The sequence below is a fragment of the Ornithorhynchus anatinus genome, chromosome 11 (genome assembly GCF_004115215.2).
Source record: "Ornithorhynchus anatinus isolate Pmale09 chromosome 11, mOrnAna1.pri.v4, whole genome shotgun sequence".
Taxonomy (NCBI): Eukaryota; Metazoa; Chordata; class Mammalia; order Monotremata; family Ornithorhynchidae; genus Ornithorhynchus; species Ornithorhynchus anatinus.
Window position 1 is genome coordinate 50512888 of NC_041738.1, and position 21387 is coordinate 50534274.

At 50.6% G+C, this 21387-nt stretch overlaps 1 protein-coding gene across 2 annotated transcripts in view; it reads right to left on the bottom strand.

Annotated features, from left to right (window-relative positions):
* Positions 1-21387, bottom strand: part of ANKS3 (ankyrin repeat and sterile alpha motif domain containing 3) — a 34723-nt gene that overhangs the window by 5014 nt on the left and 8322 nt on the right. The window contains exons 5-13 of one of the 2 annotated variants that reach the window (XM_029076035.1): positions 20890-20971; positions 15147-15282; positions 11899-12060; positions 9781-9912; positions 7559-7671; positions 6805-6978; positions 5018-5142; positions 4189-4330; positions 347-519 (exon numbers count right to left, since the gene is read on the bottom strand). In XM_029076035.1, the coding sequence (XP_028931868.1) occupies positions 347-519; positions 4189-4330; positions 5018-5142; positions 6805-6978; positions 7559-7671; positions 9781-9912; positions 11899-12060; positions 15147-15282; positions 20890-20971 (1239 nt within the window). Of the gene's footprint in view, positions 1-346; positions 520-4188; positions 4331-5017; positions 5143-6804; positions 6979-7558; positions 7672-9780; positions 9913-11898; positions 12061-15146; positions 15283-20889; positions 20972-21387 lie in introns of those variants that run through there. The other variant, XM_029076037.1, reaches the window with a different exon arrangement.

A 21387-nucleotide genomic window follows, 5' to 3' on the forward strand; every position in this document is an offset into this window, starting at 1 on the left:
GGAGATTTGGATAATGGCCTTCGTGTTCGATTCCTACACTCATCTCTCTGCTCCCGTCGGCTTCGAAGCTCGGGAGATTAGGGAGAAAGCAGAGTTCCTGCCCTGACCACTAGCCAAATCTACAGAAAGGGGGACCCCACCTTAAGTAACAAACTGTCACCTGGGCCAGGTAAGCCGGTCTGGGGCTGGCCCGGCTATGGTGCCGGACTTGGAATCTTCAAGTCCTACACCAGACCAGCTTCGGGGTGCAAGCCCTAACACACCAGCATTCCTCTCGGGAGCCATCCTGGAGAGGCCGGCCCAGGCCCGGGGGCCAGACTTCGGGGGTCCAGACGGCTCTCCTTACCTGAGCTGATCCAGGAGCAGCTCGACGTTCCGGCTGGCAGCCCACGTCTCTTGCAGCTGGTGGTGGACGTCTTTCCAGGCCCCGTTTTGCTCCATCAGGCAGCTCTCAACCACAGCCCGGAGCTCTTGCTCCTGAGACACCTGTCCCTTCAGCATTTCCACTTCCTCGCACCGCTAGAGGAGGAGAGAGCAGGGCTGCAGATCAGGGGGCGGAGGAGGCCTGGAGTAGGCAGACCCTCAGTTGCATTTCACGGGGCCTGGATCTTCCCCCTCCCTTTGTGGTTGGGGGCGGAAACGGTTTCTGACTGGAAACCGTTTCAGAACCTCTGGACGGCAAGGTGGGTTAAGAGACAAACTTATCAGTCGATGCAAGCGCTTAGTACGGTGCTCTGCACACAGTAAGTGCTAAATAAATGATTGAATGAATCAATCTATGGTTTTTATGGAGCACTTACTGTGTGCAGAGCGCCGTACTAAGTGCTTAGGAGAATTCAATACAGTAGTCGGTAGACATGGTCCCAGGTTATATACTGGAACTCCTGTTTGTGGCAAATCCATTCTGAAAGTTCACCGATGCCCATAAGTCCCCAGGGCCAATTAAGGCCAAGTCACCTCAGAGCCCTCTAGAGAGGTTCCTGGCCAGACAATCTTGCCCTGTCCTCCCCCCTGGGGGAACCCAATACCGTCTCTTGGTTAGATGGGCCCTTTCTCAGGGGCGACACAGCGCAATTAAAGAACCATCACACCATTTGGCAGATGATCCATTCCTTCACCCCTCTTGCTTTTCTCTCACAAACACTTCTCCCAAGAAGGAGAAGGGGGACCAAGCCATTCCTTTTCCCCATTTTATAAATGAGGAAAGATACTCAGAGACGCAACTCAGCTTGTCCACTTAACACGGCCCGGTGGGCAACCGGCCGACAGCGCCCTCCTGGTCCCCCGAAGTCACCCGTTTAGAATGCTTTTCGGCCCAGGAAACTTGAGTTTTCTACTGCAACCCACCAAATTCAGCTCAAATCATTTGGATCAAGCCAGGGTCTCTCATTTCTTCATTCTGAGACGACAGACTGAGAAGCGCTTTGAAAACCTCATTCTCAGTCGGGAGCCACACGAGTCCTCCCGCTTCAGAGGAGGGGTGGGATAGAAACGGGTGAGGCCTTGTGGAAAATGATCAAGAAAGCTCATTCTCATTCCCTCAGACGTAAGTTTGAGGCTATTTCCCACTTCTGGAGGCCCAGCTTCCAGAGCAGAAATCAAGTACAACCCAGGTCTTCTCTATGCAGCCTGGAAATCCCACGTCTTTCACTGCCTCCTTCGCTCAGCCTCCAAACAATCACCGAGATTTTTCCAAATCAAAACTTCTACGGGGTCTAGTGCAATGAGCACGGACCTGGGAGTCGGAGGGCCAGTTTCCTAATCCCTGCTCTGCCACGTGCCTGCTGTGTGACCAACGGCAAGTCACAACTTCTCTGTGCCTCAGTTCCTTTTCTGTAAAATGGGGATTCAGTACCTGTTCTCCCTCCTACTTGGACCGTAAGCCCCACGTAGGACAGGGAACGTGTCTGACCTAATGATATTGTGTCTACCCCAGTACTGGTACACGGTACCTACATACCATTATCAGACTGTAAGCACCTTGTGGGCAGGGATCCTATCTACCAACTCTATTGTACTGTAACCTCCCGAGGGTTTAATTCAGTGCTCTACACAAAGCAGGCACTCAAAAAATACCACTGATTCACTGAAACTCAAGACTGCTAAATCCAGAGCCCAAATCTACTAATGATAGCAAACGGGCCTGTGAAAGCTGGACACAAACTGATGATGTTTCCTGCACTTTTTTGTTATCAGACTCACAAGACAGATCCCATCCGCTGTGGACTGAAACTGCACTGTGGTTCTGGGGGTGATGAATAGTGACCAAGTGAAAAACAGGATTAGAGGGATGGTCTAGAGGAAAGAGGATGGGCCTGGAAGCCAAGAGATCAAGGTTCTAAGCCCAACACTTCCACGAGTGTGGAAGTGTGGCCTGTTAAGTGATCTTGGGTAAATAATCCAAGCTCTTTTGGCCTCAGTTTTCTCATCTACAGAATGGATTTAAGACACCTGATCTTTCCTCTTCTGAAACGGTGAGCTGTGTGTGGGACAGGGACTGTGCCTGAGACGATTTTACTGTATCTACCCTAGTGTTTAGCACCTAGTTAGTGTTTAATATATATTACATTTACTCTTGTTAGCCCTGCCATTAGTTAAGTGGAAAGATCACAGGACTAGATATCAGAAGACCCGGATTCTAGTCCCACACCTTTTTTTTTTTTTAATGGAATTTACTAAGTGCTTTATTATGTGCCTGGCATTGTACTAAGCAGTGGGGTAGATACAAGATATAACTGGGCTGGACACAGTCCCTTTTAATAATAATAATGTTGGTATTTGTTAAGCGCTTACTACGTGACGAGCACTGTTCTAAGCGCTGGGGTAGACACAGGGTAATCAGGTTGTACCACGTGAGGCTTACAGTCTTAATCCCCATTTTACAGATGAGGTAACTGAGGCACCGAGAAGTTAAGTCACTTGCCCAAAGTCACACAGCTGACAGGTGGCGGATCCGAGATTAGAACCCATGACCTCTAACTCCTAAACCCGTGCCCTTTCCACTGAGCCACACTGCTTCGGACAGGTCTCACAGTCTTAATCCCCATTTTACAAATAAGGTAACTGTGATATAGAAAAGTGAAGTGACTTGCTCAAGGTCCCACAGCAGATAAGTGGCGGAGCCAGCATTAGAACCCAGGTCCTTCTGATTCCCAGGTCCGTGCTCTCTCCACTAGGCCACACTGCTTCTCTAGTACCTTGGGATTATGCCACTGGCGGCCAAAGGCTGCAACCGAAGATCCACTTAGGGTGTCCCGTGGGAGGGCAGGCCCAGAAGGAACCCCGAAAAACAGCTGATTCACCTGGGCAGCAAAGACCACAGTGGTTACCAGAGCAAATCTGCTGCTGAGGCACGGCAACGGACCCCCATCGTGGTCGATGCCCCCAAAACAGGTCCTGCACATAAAAAAAAAATCTCGGCGACTCCTCAACGGGCCGCACCCCTGCCCACCTATTCGCTCATTGCAGCTTGCGCCCCGGTGGGAACATCCCCGGCAGGGAAGATAGCGTGCAAGTGACACCGCAAACCACGACCGCTACAATCAATTTCTCTGCACAGGTTCTTGGTCTGAAGTCTCAGGGCCGAGGATCACCCGTCACTCTCAACGGGAGAGTCTGCCCCCCTCCCCGGGGCTTTTTTAAAAACGGTCTTTATTCGGGGCTGGAGTTGATACAAGCTAATCAGTGTGGACACAGTCCAAGCCCCGCATGGGGCCCACAGTCTTAATCCCAATTTTAAGATGAGATAACTGAGGTAAAGAGAAGTAAAGTGACTTGACCAGGGTCATATAGCACACAAGTGGCGAAGCCGGGATTAGAACACAGGTCCTTCCGACTCCCGGGCCCGGTGTCTATCCACTGGGCCATGCTCCTTAGACATCATTACTGCTACGTGATGGAGAAGTTCCCTCGGAGGCTTTTTGTCTTCAGGCTGAATATTCCAAATTCCATTGAGTAGTACCACTTTGGTATCTCCCCAATGAACCTCTGTGTCCTAAATTGTGTTGCTCAGAACGGGGCCCTCCGTTACTCCAGTAAGGGCGTAGCCATGTCGAATGGCTCTTTTCCGGGCACACCAAACAAGGCTTTTTGCCTAGATTCCCAAGAGAGTGTTTTCTGTCATTGACTCATGACCGACCTGTAACCCGACCAACCTCTAAAATCGTTATTCGCCCCCAAGACCCAAACCTTGTGCAGCTGAATGGCCAGTTCCTGCATTTCGGCTTCAAGTCGGTCGGCGTAAGCCAGTTCGAGGGCGTCACTAGGAGGGTGGGCGCTGCTGTGCCACCGGGCGATGGCAGAGGTCATCTTTCTCTTGGGCCCAAACAAACTGTGGGGGACATTGGAGGAGAAATAGGTCAGCAGCCATCGTCAAAAACGAACCTGGGGGGTGGGGGGAGACACTTCCCTTCAGAAAGTCCCTTGTGTTCTCTGGGGCCCGCCTGCTCTCGTGCCACACTGCCTCCTGTTTGCTCTGCCTGTTGTCACTTCCCAGATTTAAAGCCACGGAGCTGAAAACGTTTCAAATGTTTTGCTCCAAGACACTAGATGGATTTGTGGCCAGCCTGAGTCCTCTCCCAGATCACGGTGACCTCAGGACTGACTAGCCAAGTGCTGATCCCCGACAGTCATTCTGGCCGCAGTCACCTCCACCTACTACATGTCTGGCTCTGACCAGTGTACTCATTCGCTCACCAAAAAGAAATAAAAAAGGATCATCTTTATCAATAGTATTTACTGAGCGCTGCCTACCGATCAATCATATTTACTGAGCGTTTATTTTGTGCAGAGCACTTGGGAGAGAACAATATAACACAGTTGGCAGACACGTTCTGTGCCCACGGTGAGCTTACAGTCTAGAGGGGGAGTTAGACATTAATATAAATTATTTCTAACACCCCAATCCATCCATTAGCTCTTTCCATGTTAATTCTGACAAATTAAGACCCAATCTCGCCCTGAATGTCTCACTGCTGCAAAAAGAGGCCCTCACAAATACAAATGGGCCAAGACTCACGTGATGCCTATTTCTTTGAGATCGCTCTCGGTGAGGGTCAAGAAGATGCGCAGGTCCACGTCCTGCTCCTCAAACACCTGCAGGTACTTCAGGCAACCGATCTGTTCCAGGAAGCTGGCAAGGTCCTGGGGCCCGTTGACGGAGAGAAGAGAGGAAGAGTAGATAAGCAGATATTGTTGTCAAAAGATAAGGGGCATCCACAAAGCCAGGACAGACTGTAAGCTCCTTGTGGGTGGGGACCGTGTCTACCAACTCTCTTGTACTGTACTTTTCCCAAGCGCTTAAAACAGTGCGCTGTACATGTAGATGCTCGATAAATACCACTGACTGACAGTCTCGGGTACCTGACGCGACTCTGAGCTACTTTCTTCCAGAAGATGTACTCTTGAACCCACCTACCCCTTCCCAACAAGCGGCTAGGGCTTCCAGAAGAAAGGACTGAACCTATAAGCCGCCCAAGTACTTCTAACCCGGACAAACACCCGCCATCTTCATCCACGGTCCAGGGAAGAGCGGAGAACCGGCCGTGGCCCTCTCCTGGGCTCCGATTCGAGGTCAGCCTCAAGTGACAACTGGAGGGACCGAATCCGCCACGTGACAACGCACGGTTCTGGGGGACGAGACATTCCCCAGACGGTAGCCAGAGAAACTCCACGCTGGACGTCAAAGGTCAAAGAGGGAAGGAAGTTGCTACTCAGAGTAATAGGAGGCAAAGGCTCAATACCTTGAAATGTTAGCCAAAACTTTTTAATGGCTGAATTAACCGCTCATCCCTTTAATAATACCTTCCAGCTAGAACCCATTGGATGGCCTCAGCAAGTCAGGAAAGATGAGTCCAGCGGGAAGCATCCTGAGGAAGGCTATGAGGGGTAGGAAGAGGGGCGGGGAAGGAAGAGTGGTCTCAGGCTGAGAAGAGGCCAAGATCATCAGGCTGGTGGGGGGCTGGAAGGGGAGGGGCAGGATAGCCGGAAAGGGAGCCTCAGGTGAGGACAGAGATTGATACCTGGCTCCAGCAGACTGCCCAGGATGGTGTGGGGAGGGAGGGTGACCCTAGAGGAAAGCTTATCGGGAGAGGAGGAAGTGACCCCTAGCCGGGAGCTGCTATTTATGGTCCCGGGGCATCTTGGGGGAGGAGGACAGGGTCAGATCGAAAGGAAACTGCCGAGCAGGAGAACACGTGATGAAGTGTGCATTTGTGCAGGGGAGGGAAGTGGCCCGAAAGAAAGATCACCACTGAACTGGGAAGCAGCATGATCTAGTTGAAAGAGCACAGGCCCTGGGAGTTAGAGGACCTGGGTTCTAATCCCAGCTCCATCATTTGTCCGTTGAGTGACCCTGAACAAGTTATTTAAGGTCTCTGACCTCAGTTACTTCTTCTGTAAATGGGAATTTAAGACTGCAAACCTCATGTGGGGCACGGACCGTGTCCAACCCGATTATCTTGTGTCTATCCCAGCGCTTAATATAGCGCCTGGCACATAGTAAGCGCTTAAATATCATAAAATCAAAAAAAAAAACCCAACCCCAGAAAATAGGTCAGGATCTCAGAGTACAAGCTGTGTCCTTGGCTAATCTTTCCAGGGTCAAAAATATACCAACTCCAGGCCAAAATGGGAGTATTCGCTGACATTTCACTGTCAACTCTCTCACCAAATGATAAAGCACCAAAAGAGCAAACCAGAGTCCTCCCAAAGAGGCAAGTGTCCATTTCCCAAGGACTAAACAATCCCTTTTTCTTTTTCACTCCGGTGGGGTTGAACTTGGATTTCTGCTATGACTCCTCTTACCTGGGGGCCCGCAGAGTGGCTCAGCTGAGGCTTGGGGACGGTACCAGGCTGACTAGCCATCCCAGATGTCCCCGTGCTATGAGGCCACTGGCTGTCACTGTTGTAACGACTCTTAACCTTCAGGTAGCTTTTGGCCTGTTTGCGAATGGAGCTCTTGTGGGTGTGGTCCGAGTCCTGGGAGACAGAAGACTTGTGTCTAGAGATTGCAGGGAAAAACTCAAAATTGTAGAGCTTCTCTCAGCAGTGGCTTGACTGAAAATTAAGGAGTAATTCGCTACTGCTTCAAAGTCCCGATCTGAAGCTCTCAGATCGCCAATTCTGGGGAGAGCGGGTGGAGGAAGTCCTGCTTTCCCTCCCCTCTTATTCACTATAAAAAAGGAACAGAAACAAAGAACGCTAATCTGCCCAGTAATGATTCTTGGGTCTTCCTTCCAGAGGGCTGAGAACTCTCTCAGTCTATCCATTCCTCCTCTCTGGGCCTCTGCGGCTCAGAGAAACCACCGTCCTCATGAGACAGAGCCAAGCTCTTGGTAGGTAGGGATTCATTCATTCATTCAATCGTATTTACTGAGCGCTTACTGGGTGCAGAGCACTGTCCTAAGCCCTTCTACCGACTAGAATTGCACTCTCCCGAGCACTTAGTACAGTGCTCTGCACCCAGTAAGCCCTCTAGACCGTAAGCTCGTTGTGGAGGGAAGGGAAGGGGAAGAGAAGGGGGAAAGCGAAGGGACCTGGCAAGAAACAAAATCCTCACCTCATTGCTCTCCAGAGAAGCCTCACTGCTGACCCCGAGGGCTTTGGCTAGCCCTTCGCTGCTACTGCTGCTGCTCCTGATGGTCACCGGGTTGGTGCCGAAAGCATTTTCCTCTGAAATGTTACAGATAAGTCAAATGTTACAGCTCACGGACGACTGAAGTGACTAAATCGGATCCCCGCCTTAAATCTTACGGCAAAGCACTCGGAGACATCGGAACACCGTGGAGGGCTGGGCCTGGCCCCCGCTGGTAGCCTCACGGGTGCGTGTCGGTAATCCTGGGCACCTCGTTTGTTTTGCTGCATCGGCGCTCTTCACTTTTATTAATAATAATAATAATAGTAATGGCATTTGTTAAGCGCTTACTATGTGCAAAGCACTGTTCTAAGCGCTGGGGGAGAGTACAAGGTGATCAGGTTGTCCCACGTGGGGCTCACAGTCTTCATCCCCATATTACAGATGAGGGAACTGAGGCTCAGAGAAATTAAGTCACTTGCCCACAGTCACACGGCTGACAAGTGGCAGAGCCGGGATTCGGACCCATGACTCCTGACTCCCGAGCCCGTGCTCTTTCCACTGAGCCATGCTGCTTCTCTTTTTAAGCACACTCGCCCCTGCCTGGGGGGCTCCCAAAGGCACGATGGGAGGGGGCATGACCTAATGGAATGAGCACAGACCTGGAAATCAGGAGTCCCGGGTTCTAGTCCCTGCAAGTCACTTAACCTCTGTACCTCAGTTTCCTCATCTGTAAACTGGGGATAAAATACCCGATCTCCCTGCTTCAGACCATGAACCCAAAAGGGAGATAGGATACCGATTATCTTGTGTCTACTCCAGAACTGGCACAGTACTTGCAACAGGGTGCTTAATAAGTGCTTAATAAATGGCATCGTTATTAGAGGAGCTCCAGGCTCCACCTTGCTCCGTCAGCCACGGGACCAGGAGTGAGAAAGGAGTGTTTTGGCTCTATTCTCCGGTCAGTTCGATGTCAGTACAATTTCAGGTAAAGGGGGCATAATCAAGTAGCTTCTGGAAATCATAGCGTAGGCTACTAAAGGTACGTCTTCTAGCTCTCTTCCCCTGCCCTCCACACCCTTGCCCACTGCACTTACTGTGCTCCCAACCCAGTGATCCTGACACACATTCTTTGGTGGGGGGACAGGGAGTTCCTCGAGGAGCTGACAGGATGAAAAACCTGATGAGACGATTTCTCACTGCATCTCCTATCCCTTCAGGTCCAAATCTTCCCTCGGCTCCAAAGCGTGAAAGCCTTGTTAACTTCCCTCCCTAAGACCGCGACCCGAAATCCCTGCTCCGGCTTCCATCCGCACCGATGGCTGCAGGAATCCAGGACCCAGCACCCCCGGGGCATCCCAGTGCCAGCTCCGGACTGCACCATCTGAGGGCCAAAGGGGAACAGAGGGGAGCCCAGGCTGAAAGAAATGGAAAGAGCTCGATTCCAGTGGGGATGGCACATCGTGTACGGTTCTATCTCAGTTACCTCATCTGTAAAATGGAGATTAAGACTGGGAGCTCCATGTGGGACACGGCCTGTCTCCAACCTGATTAGCTTGTACCTACCCCAACGCTTAGTACAGTGCCTTGCACCTAATATTCGTTTAACAAATACTGTAACAAAAAAAAATGAAGAAAGCCACACATGCCAGATTTTGGCTCCCAAGCAGCAGTGATCCAGAGTCCTGGGTTGCAGTAGCCCACATAAAAGGAGGAGGTCCAGAAAAGGCCGCTCAGGCCAATCCAACTGGACTTGGCTTGAGATGCCCCAACCCTGTCGCCAAGTCCAGACCATGCAGAGCTTGGCGCTCTCTCTCTCCCACTGAGGACGACCAAACTGTTCCAGCTCATGAGCCTATGTGATTTGGTCCATTTCTGGTCTCCAGAGGGGGATTCTTGGTGAAGGGCCAGAATTCCAGGTCTTGGAAAAACTCAACCTCTCAAAAGGTGGGGACAGCGAGAGGGGGAGGGAAGGGCGAGAAGGAGCTCCCTAGAAACAACTGTATTGATTGCCATTCCTAAATTAAGCACTGGAGTAGATACGAGAGAATCAGGTCCCACATGGGGCTCACATATTGATCGATTGATTCTAGAAGCCCAGAAAAATGGTCCCCACGCTTAAATACTTCAAGGATACCAACCAGTTCATCCCAGCAGGAAGAACATCCAATAGCAACTCTGGAGAGAAGGACCGGATACTGCCTTACCCCTGCTGCTGTTGCTTTCCACGTCCTGTTCATTGATTGGAGAGGTGACATCTCGGAAGCAGAGGTCCTCCCCTTCGACGCTGGCGCCCTCAGTGTTGTTAAAGGTCACGTAGCCCTGTGGAGGCATCTGCTCTATGTGCACAAGAGACAAAATGCATCAAGTGAAATGTTACATTTCTGATCCACCCCACTGGCTTGAAGCACCTTTCCTGAAAACTCCCTGAGCACTGAATTGTGTGGTATTTAAGGGAGAAAGACACTGCTCTTCCCGTTGGGAAATAAAGAGGCAATACTTCTAGGCTTGACACACACCAGAAAAAATCACAAAAGATGGTATTATTGCCATCTTGCATCTCTTTCTGCTTATTCAGTGTTAGTAAACTGGAGCTGTTCCTTCTGTGACCGTGGATATAACGTGTAGTCACATTCACAGATCCGTGGCAGCTCATATGCCTGCACCAAAAAAAACCAACAAACCAACAAAAAACAAACAAGCTAACCAAACCAAACATACAGCTAGAAAAGCTGAAAGGAAATAGGCCTGGAGTCAATTCTTTTTTTTTTAATATGGCTATGAGTCAAAAAAAGAAGAAAAGAGGAAAAATGCAAACCTATGGGTGACTGCCCTTTGCTCTTATTTTTGTTTATATTTTTCTAAATGGGACTTAAGCACTTACTATGTGCTAGCTGCTCTGCTAAGCACTGAGGTAGTTACAGTACAAGTCAGATCAGCCACAGTCCCTGTTCCAACCTGGGCTCACAGTCTAAGTAAGAGGGAGAAGCAAGTAGGATAATAATAAAAACTCTGATATTTGTTGAACGCTTACTATGTGCCAATCATTGTACTAAGCACTGGGGTAGATAGAAAATAATCAGGCCCCACATGGGGCTCACAGCCTAAGTAGGACGGTGTCCTACCTGATTACCTTGTATCTACCTCAGCGCTTGGAACAGTACCTGGCACACAGTAAGCGCTTAAATACCATTTTAAAAAAAGTAGGAAGGAGCACGGATATTGAATTCCCATTTTTAAAGAGAGAACCGAAGCACTGAGAAGTGGACTCGCCCAAGGTCACACAGCAGGTAAGTGGAGGAGCTGGGATTAGAAGCCAGTCCTCCAACTCCCAGCCCCGTGCTCTCTCCACTAGGCCATGCCTGCTCCCCAGTAGGATCAATCCCCCTGCAGTTACTTCCTCCTACGGAGGTAAGGAAGGTCTATTAAGGGTTCTCCCAGGAAATGAGGACCCAACCAGCTACACCATCGATCCCCTGAAGAGGCTGGTCCTCCAGGCACCTACCTTACTTTTTAATACTAATCTTTACCCCCTTTCTCCACCGTGGAGCCACCCAGCCAGCTCTGTGAAAAATTTCCTTTCTTCCATCTTCCAGTTTCCCAGCTCAGTTTCAGTGCTTTGGAAATGGGGGCTTATCGTTGGATGAAAAGACACAAAGGAAGTACACATGGAACTCATTTTCCCCTGAGGCACTGGAATCCTGTTCCCTGACTCCTGGCAGCTCTAGCCTCCTGGTACAGTTCTGCGGCATCGGGCTATTTGGCCCTTTGGGTCAGGGTGAGACGGACACTTTTTGGTAGAAAGACTAGGACTCTCTGCTGGAGAGACCCAGCCCGATTCACACCTCTTCAGCTACCAGAGGTGAAGTGGCCAACTCTGCGCTCTATATCTTCTCTCTCCCCACCTCTCCTCCCACCCCAAGAATATCCAACCTTAAAGAGCAACAGAACAGATGCTTCAGGTTTCCAACTGCGGTAAGAGAGAAGACCTGAGAAATGGGACTTGGATGTGCCTTCACTGATTACCTAGACTGATACTAGCAATCCCCTTACTCCTTTCAGGTATCATAATGATCTTTTTAACTTTCACTGGGAGATGGCAGGGAGAAGAGCTAAGGCTCAAGGCTCAGATGGAAAGCAACACTAACTGTATAACTGGGAATGACTTTCGGCTGCAGAGCCAAAAATGTATTGGCTTTGGGGGCCCATTCCCGGCTTAGGCAGCTTTCAGCAGCCCAAGTGGTCAGCCCAAACCCTAGGAGACCGCACGTACAGGTGAACGCCCATGAATTCCGCAATGGCTGGAATTCCCATCCCAGACTCACCATAGCACGACTGCCGCTTCCCCACTCCGATGCCCACAGCGGTGATTTTGGCCAAGGCCTGAGGCCCCTCATGGATGCTCAGCCCCTTCATCTTCCGCGCAGGCCTCGGTCTCTGGGGGCTGGTGCACGATTCGTCCGATGAACTCAGATCGTCGTATTTTTCTGTGGGCCAAACACCGAGACTGAGACGGCCGCTCCCAACTCGTTGCCTAAAGGAACGGAGAGCGGCGGTTGCCCCTGGCTTTCCTTAGCAAGGCCGCCGACGAGGGGCTAGCACAAACAGGGTCAGTATACAACACATTTCACCACCCTCTCGAGACCAACAAGCAGTAGAGATTCAAAAACGAGGGGCTGGTGAGGGATCTCCTTGTTTTGGGGCTTGAACCAGGGACTAGCTCAGACTCTAAAGCAACGATCCTCTCTTTGAGCCTTGAGCCACTCTCAAGGTATCGAGGAATGGTCTTCTCCTTAATCGATCAATTGTATCTATTGAGCACGTACTGTGTGCAGAGCATCGTACTAAGCGCTTGGCAGAGAGCAATATAACAGAGTTGGTAGACACATTCTCTGCCCACAGTGAGCTTACGGTCTAGAGGGAATACAGACACGAATATAAATTATGGATATGAGCCTGAGTGCTGTGGGGCTGAGGGTGGGGTCAACAAAGGGTGCAAATCCATTTGCAATCCCAAACTTCCACCACAGGAGGACAAAGATGTGGTAAGCTTTTCCTGGAGTGTTTTTTTGAAAGTGTGTAGTCCCTGGGGGTTCGAAGAGAAGTTTTAAGGGACTATAGGGTCTGAATCCCACCCATTCACCTACTCATGGGCACTGTCCAGCCTTTAATAATAATAATCATGGTACTTGTTAAGCGCTATGTACCAAGCACTGTACTAAGCACTGGGGGAGATAAAAGTGAATCGGGTTGGACACAGTCCCTGTCCCACATGGGGCTCACCCTCTTACTCCCCATTTTACAGATGAGATAACTGAGGCCCAGAGAAGTGAAGTGATTTGCCCAAGGTCACACAGCTGACAAGTGACGGAGCTGGGATGAGAACCCAGGTCCTTCTGACTCCCAAGCCCGTGCTCTATCCACTAGGCCATGCTTTCCCAGCCTTTCCCCTATCCAGCTCAAACCTCTCTACCCTGAGCTTTCTTTCGCCCTACTGAATGGCACATGCTTCTCTCTTCCAGCCCACCCTTCCTCTCACTCCAACCCGAGCCACTCACAGTCGGCATCCTTAACGCACCCAGCCAACTCCCTCGGATCCCTCCTGGAGTGGGCCTCCCACCCCGGACAGCCTCTCAGGGCTTTGAGTGGGAGAGAGCTGGAGTGAGGACATGGCTGGAGGAGTTCTCAGGGAGGGGTCGCAGGCGGAAAGACTTTGAGGATCTATCTATGCAATTCAGCCCGTCACCATGAGCAGAAATCAACACCTGGGCAATGGCGACTCAGGTGAGAGCGAATCTGCGGTGCGGGTGGTACATGGCTTTAAATTTCAAATTAAATGGTGAGGATTTCCCCTGAGAGACCCGTTTCTTCACCAGGCGACCGGTCCGCGGGAAGAATCCCTGAGAAAGTGCTTTAGATGAAGAAACAAGCTACAGAAAACTCCGGCACCGCCACCCCCGCTGCCCCTTGGCCCATCACCCGAGACCACAAGGGTCCCAAGACAGAGGAGGGCAGATCACACCGCCCCATGTGATGATTTACTTCCCCCTCTTTCCCCTCAACTCCAGTACGGCCTTCTACCCTCCCATCCGGGGGGTCACCTGCTCTAGTTAATTAAGCCCCGATGGCCTTTTGCGGAGAGTTGCTGCTTTTCCTAGGCTCCTGTTGGCAGTTTTTCCTCCCCAAGTCAGGGTTCCTGGGCCTCCTCACCCGCCTTATGGAATGGAGGAAAGGGCCTTCGCCACCTGGGATTTCTGTTGCAAACTGCCCCTCCTTCCTGATTCAGTGTTTCTGATCTAGCCCTTATGCCACCGTGCACTATCTAGGCTCTGTTCCTCGGTGGATCGCTTTCCCTCCAGAGCTCCAAATAATTCTGAGTTTAAACACACCGTGTTACCCTTCTTGCCTTTCCTATTTAGATATAAACATTTTCTCTGTAGTGCATCAAAAGGTTAGGAAGTTAACTGTACTAATCCTGTCACCAATTGTCAACTTTAGCCAGATACAATCCAGCCCTCCACTGCTTCCTTTAGAAAAAAAAATCCATGGGGTTAATCAAATAGGATCTTTCCAGGCCTCTGAATTTCCAGGGAAATTCATATTTTTCAATAGATGATGTGCGACAGATTCAGCGAGGGTAGACTAGCAAGAAATCTAACAAGATACAGACCGCCCAAAACAGGTCTCTTTTGTTAGCTGCAACACAAGAGGCACCAGGGAAGACTCAATACACCATCATTCTACACTGTAATAATAATAATAATAATAATAATATTTGTTAAGCTCTTACTATATGCCAAGCATTGGGGTAGATACGAGGTAATCGGGTTGCCCCCATGGAGCTCACAGTCTTAATCCCCATTTCACAGATGAGGTAACTGAGGCACAGAGAAGTTAAGTGGCTTGCCCAAGGTCACCCAGCAGACAGGTGGCGGAGCCAGGATTAGAACCCACGTCCTGATTCCCAAGCCCGTGCTCTTTCCACTACGTCACGCTGCTTCTCGTGCACCTTGAGGGCGGGAACTGGGTCTCCTGGCTTTATTTCTGCCCCTAGCGCTTTGCCCACAGAAGGTGCTCAAACTGGGTTGACGATGAAAAATGCTAGCAAAGGTAATTTTAACCGGCCACTGGACTGCTTTAAAATAAAAACCTAGAACCCTACTGCCACAAACGAGACCCAGAAGATTATGTGCCCAACCTCCCTTCGTGCCCCTCTCCCGTTCCCCTTCTCCAGAACCTCCGCTTCCAGTTTCCTGGTTGTCGGCTGTGACGGCAGCAGCAGGACTGCTTGGAGCCCTCCGGGGCGCGGGGGCCTCCGGAGATGAGCCCACCCGCTCCGGCTGCAGACCAGTCCAACCCCGCTGCCCAACCCCCAGGCTCAAATTCGCACGGAGGAGCACGGGCAGAAAGCCGGGAGGCGGCAAAGTGATCTCGGCGCAAGGATCGCTGCCGGCTTTCAAGTTCTCTGTGATGGCACAGAGGACGCGGCACAGACGTCTGTTTCCCTGGGGTTGCTCAGAGGACGTTTGGGACTCACCCCACTTCCAGGCTTGACACAAGTTACCCGAGTTACCTGAGCCCCTAAAGAGGACCCTGGGCAGAGAAGCGGCGTGACCGTCTAGCAGCCCCACTATCTTCACGTGTCCGTATTTCATGGCCAGTGCTCGGGCTGTGGCTCCAGTGTAGTCCCCTATGTCCACTTTCACTCCCTGGTGAAGAGGCAGGAAGAGGTAGTAAGTGTCTAGAACCAATATGGCGGGTCCGGCCACGAGCCTGGAGTCCGACCGCCCTCTCAATTCTCAGCTGGGGGGATTTGAGAATGGCGGGATGGAGGGGAAAAGAAGGGACTCAGAAAGGAGAATGATAGTACATGCCTCCTAATAGGAAGCCACCTCGAACTGGCTTTAGGGACAATGCTGACATCTAATAAGCATAATAAGCGGGGTTTCCGTCGAACGCTTATTAGGTGCCAGGCACGGTAGTGAGCGCTGGGGTAGATAATCAGACCCGGTCCCTGTCTCACATTTGGCTCATGGTTCAAAAAGGAGGGAGAACATGTACTGAATCCCCATTTTTTACAGATAAGGAAACTGAGGCACAGAGTTAATTGACTTGTCCATAGTCACGCAACAGGCAATTGGTGGAGCTGAGATTAGCACCTCGAGCCTCTGACTCCCAGGCCCATGCTCAACTGACAAAGGAGGAAAAGACCTTACTCCGAAACCACCGAGGCAGGTTTCGCATATGCGCTCTCTCTCTCTTTACCACCAACCCCACCACGCACCGCTCTTGATTAACTGGTCCATCCGTGTTGCAGATTACCCACATCCTTCCCACTGCCCAAAGCGCTGAGCCTTCTGCCCTTGGCTACCAGTGTCAGGGCACTCAGCGAGGCTTGTGCCCGGGTTAGGCTTGGCATGTCCAGCCTGTTCAATGCCATGGCTCTCGTCAAGAAGGTTACCAGTTCTCAGGGTGGGACACCCCCCAAATCATGGCAAGCCACATGGCATAGTAGACAGAGCACGGGCCTGGAACATGGGTTCTAATCCCAGCTTCGTCATTTGTCTCCTGCGTGATTTTGGGCAAGTCGCTTCACTTGTCTGTGCTTCGGTTCCCTCATCCATAAAATGGGGATTGAGACCGTGAGCCCTATATGGGATAGGGACTGTGTCCAACCTGATTTGCTTGTATCCACCCCAGAGCTTAGTACAGTGCCTGGCATGTAGCAAGTGCTTACCAAATACCACAATTATTACTATGATTATTATTATTAGCTGAAACAGGGGTGCGTCTGAGCTGAAGAACCACAAATCTTGGTGGCAAAAAGGACTACCCAACCTTTCGGGTTCTCACGATCACCTAGGCTGGAGGTTAGGCTGTCTGATTTGGAGTTACACTCGGTTCTCCTATACAGCATGGTTATGTTCCTAAAGAACCCAGCCCCAAGGTCAACCTGTTTACAGAACTGAGCTTCAACCAGCATCCCAGGTATGTACACAACTCTCTTCTAACCTCACATTCTACAGACACACCCTGTTGGAAAAGTGTGCCCTACCAGCGTTCTAGCTAAAATGTGTAGTAAAAACAGCTGTCATGGAAAAACTGGGTGCCCTCTGTATACACCTAGAGAGTCGGTTTTCCCACAGCACTGGGGTTGGGTTCTTTTAGAACCTCACTTTGAAAGAAACCTTGCAATGTAACGTTCAGGCTGCATCCAAAACCAGACGTGATCACAAACCGTTTTTTCCGACCCTGCGTCACAGTCTGTTCACACAAATGCGTGTTGGTGGAAGAGCGCTCCCTAATTCTCTCGTGACGTAGGGAACACATATGTTGTGGCAGAATCGACAGAACACACAAGAATCTAAGATTTACATGCACAGTACGTAGGTGGTTTTTCCCCTTGTAAATGTAACTGTTTTCATTTCAACTGAAGTATTTGGTTTCGGTCCAGTCTAGAAAGAATGCAAAAGAGACCTTAACCTTCCATGACCCTAACCAGTCTCTCCTCTTTAAGGGTTCCCCTTTTCCTAGGCCCAGTCTTCTGCGGGAGGACTATCGACTCCAACTCAAGACTGCCGCTAGATTGTAAGGTCGTTGTGGGTTGCGTGTGTTCACTGTGATATGGTACTCTCCCAAGTGCTTAGTACAGTGCTCTGCACACAGTAAGCACTCAATAAATACGACTAAATGAGTGAATGAAGGAATGCTCGTTGTGGGCAGGGAACATGTCTGTTAGTACAATGCAGTATTCATTCATTCATTCAATAGTATTTATTGAGCGCTTACTATGTGCAGAGCACTGTACTAAGCGCTTGGGATGAACAAGTCGGCAACAGATAGAGACAGTCCCTGCCATTTGACGGGCTTACAGTCTAATCGGGGGAGACGGACAGACAAGAACAATGGCAATAAACAGCGTCAAGGGGAAGAACATCTCGTAAAAACAATGGCAACTAAATAGAATCGAGGCGATGTACAATTCATTAACAAAATAAATAGGGTAACTAAAATATATACAGTTGAGCGGACGAGTACAGTGCTGTGGGGATGGGAAGGGAGAGGTGGAGGAGCAGAGGGAAAAGGGGAAAATGAGGCTTTAGCTGCGGAGAGGTAAAGGGGGGATGGCAGAGGGAGTAGAGGGGGAAGAGGAGCTCAGTCTGGGAACGCCTCTTGGAGGAGGTGAGTTTTAAGTAGGGTTTTGAAGAGGGAAAGAGAATCAGTTTGGCGGAGGTGAGGAGGGAGGGCGTTCCAGGACCGCGGGAGGACGTGACCCAGGGGTCGACGGCGGGATAGGCGAGACCGAGGGACGGTGAGGAGGTGGGCGGCGGAGGAGCGGAGCGTGCGGGGTGGGCGGTAGAAAGAGAGAAGGGAGGAGAGGTAGGAAGGGGCAAGGGGATGGACAGCCTCGAAGCCTAGAGTGAGGAGTTTTTGTTTGGAGCGGAGGTCGATAGGCAACCACTGGAGTTGTTTAAGAAGGGGAGTGACAGGCCCAGAGCGTTTCTGCAGGAAGATGAGCCGGGCAGCGGAGTGAAGAATAGACCGGAGCGGGGCGAGAGAGGAGGAAGGGAGGTCAGAGAGAAGGCTGACACAGTAGTCTAGCCAGGATATAACGAGAGCCCGTAATAGTAAGGTAGCCGTTTGGGTGGAGAGGAAAGGGCGGATCTTGGCGATATTGTAGAGGTGAAACCGGCAGGTCTTGGTAACGGATAGGATCTGTGGGGTGAACGAGAGGGACGAGTCAAGGTTGACACCAAGATTGCGGGCCCGAGAGACGGGAAGGATGGTCGTGCCATCCACGGTGATAGAGAAGTCTGGGAGAGGACCGGGTTTGGGAGGGAAGATGAGGAGCTCAGTCTTGCTCATGTTGAGTTTTAGGTGGCAGGCCGACATCCGGGTGGAGACGTCCCGGAGGCGGGAGGAGATGCGAGCCTGAAGGGAGGGGGAGAGGACAGGGGCGGAGATGTAGATCTGCGTGTCATCTGCGTAGAGATGGTAGTCAAAGCCGTGAGAGCGAATGAGTTCACCGAGGGAGTGAGTGTAAATGGAGAACAGAAGAGGGCCAAGAACTGACCCTTGAGGAACTCCAACAGTTAAAGGATGGGAGGGGGAGGAGGCTCCAGCGAAGGAGACCGAGAATGATCGGCCAGAGAGGTAAGAGGAGAACCGGGAGAGGACAGAGTCCGTGAAGCCAAGGTGAGATAAGGTATGGAGGAGGAGGGGATGGTCGACAGTGTCAAAGGCAGCAGAGAGGTCAAGGAGGATCAGAATGGAGTAGGAGCCACTGGATTTGGCAAGAAGGAGGTCACGGGTGACCTTAGAGAGAGCAGTCTCGGTAGAGTGGAGGGGACAGAAGCCAGATTGGAGGGGGTCTAGGAGAGAATGGCAGTACCCAAGCTCTGCGCACAGTAAGCGCTCAATAAGAATGACCGAAAGACTGAATGAACTCAATTGAGGGAGACTCTTGCGGGCTCTAGCAGTTTTCCTCACCGAAAGCTGAGATGGGAAAGACACTTCGGTAGGTGGGGTTTTACTGAGAACCTTCAAACCCAGGGTACTGGGCTTTAGGTAGGGAGATCCTGGTTAAAGAATCGAGGGATTCTTGTGGGGCTGCCCCCCTTCCTGTTCAATGTTTTCCACTGGGTTAATGTTTCACTTGGGTTACTTGTTTGAAAAACAGCTCCAAGTTTCCAGCACATTCCTGGGGGACTCCTTGAGGGAACTTCCTCCCCGGTCACCCCTGTGCGTACGGCATAGCACGGCCCCTTTATATTAGCTAATTGCAATCCGCCTCATGTTGGATGTCATCTGACCCCTAGGCTCCCGCTCCCGCTCTCCTGGCCAGGGACAGCGGACAGTCCTTTATGCCGCACAAGGGGAAAGCCGTTCCACCCTTAAGGAATTTCCAAGCTTTAAAGGACCAGCCCTGGGGCAAAAATGTCACTGTCAACCAGTCAATCAATGGTATTTATTGAGTGTTTACGTCATGCAGAGCACTTTACTAAGCTCCTGGGAGAGTATAACGCTACAGAGTTGGTACACCTGTTCCCTGCCCATGAGGAACTCACATGGAACGACTGCTAAACTTACAGAAATCTCTCCTCGCTGAGCCTCAGACTGCAAAACTTCCGCCTCCAAAGATCACTTCTGGTTATATTTTCAGTGATCGAAACCAGAGGGTTCTACTAGGAGTAAATATATAATCTTAACCACCAGGTGTCCAAGAATGATTGACTTCTTAAGCCTAAAAAAGTAAGGAAAATTGCTCTGGGGTCAACCACTGCTTACGGTGGTCGACCCAACCCCTAAAGTGAAACTTGAGATGAATCCAGAGTTTAACATCTGAGAAAGACTGCAGGCAGGCACTCCGCATACACAGATCAACAGTGTGGATGAATAAAGCTCATTAGGAAAGAGCAGGGAGAGGACCACTCTAGGAGGTCCGGTGGAATTAGAAGCAGCGTGGCCTAAGTGGAAAGAACACAGGCCTGGGAGTCAGAAGGAACTGGATTCTAATCCCGACTCCACTACTTGTCTGCTGTGTGGCCTTGGGCAAGGCACTTCGCTCCTCTGGACCTCAGTTACCTCACTTGTAAAATGACAATTAAGACTAAGCCCCAGGTGGGACGTAGACGGTGTCCAACCTGATCAGCTTGTAATTGCCCCAGAGGTATCTACGAAAGGACATACCAGAACGACTTTATGACAGCAGACGGGACGTTCTGAAGAGGGTGTGTCCATGGAGTCGCTATGGGTCAGAAACGACTCGACGGCATTTGAAGAACCACCACCCAGAGCTTAGTACGGTTTGTCTGCTCAAGTTTAGAAGAGGTACATGGCCAGATTACAGGTTTGTGTGTGCACCCGTGACACACATAACGTTCTATATGAGGCCTATTCATTTCTTTACTGGGAAATTCAGGTGAGAGAAAGCAAAGTTTTTGTCTAAGGATCTGGGTTGAGCTCCTAAGTAAAGCTGTTTCTCTGCTGGGGAGGGGAGACACTTTGTAGCTGACCAGGCCTTGATCGGGCAACAGAGTGATCCGCACCACTATTACTGGAAGGCCACAAAGGGAGCAACATATTCGACATTCTTGAAATGCTCTAATGTAAATCAGCTCAATAGTTTAAAATATAACTTTCATATGCCAATTATGCCCAAAATTATTTAAAAGGAAAAAAAATCAAGCTGTGGATGCCAAGTTTTTTACCCAGCTGAGGGGGGGAGAGAAGGAATGCCAATTTGAGTTAACTTGAGGAGTTAGGGTGCCCCAACTCCGAAATAAAGCCATAAACTAATGAGTGGGGTCACTTACGTGATTCAGAAGATACTGCACAATTATCTCATGGCCAGAAGCAGCTGCTTCCATCAGAGGAGTAAACCCATACGTAGGTTCCCTGAAAAAGGAGAAAAGAGCAGTGTGTTCCAGGTGCAATCTAGGAGGGGCATTTTAAGGGATGCAAAGAAAGATCTCATGAGCTAGTCTCCAAATACAAAGATAGAAACGAAATTATAAGACCTCTGTAAAGATGAAAACCTGCCCCTTAACGTATCATGGCAGACTCGTCTCTCTCGTTCACCCCACACATCCTATCCGTTACCAAGACCTGCCGGTTTCACCTCTACAATATCGCCAAGATCCGCCCTTTCCTCTCCACCCAAACGGCTACCTTACTATTACGGGCTCTCGTTATATCCCGGCTAGACTACCGTGTCAGCCTTCTCTCTGACCTCCCTTCCTCTTCTCTCGCCCCGCTCCGGCCTATTCTTCACTCCGCTGCCCGGCTCATCTTCCTGCAGAAACGATCTGGGC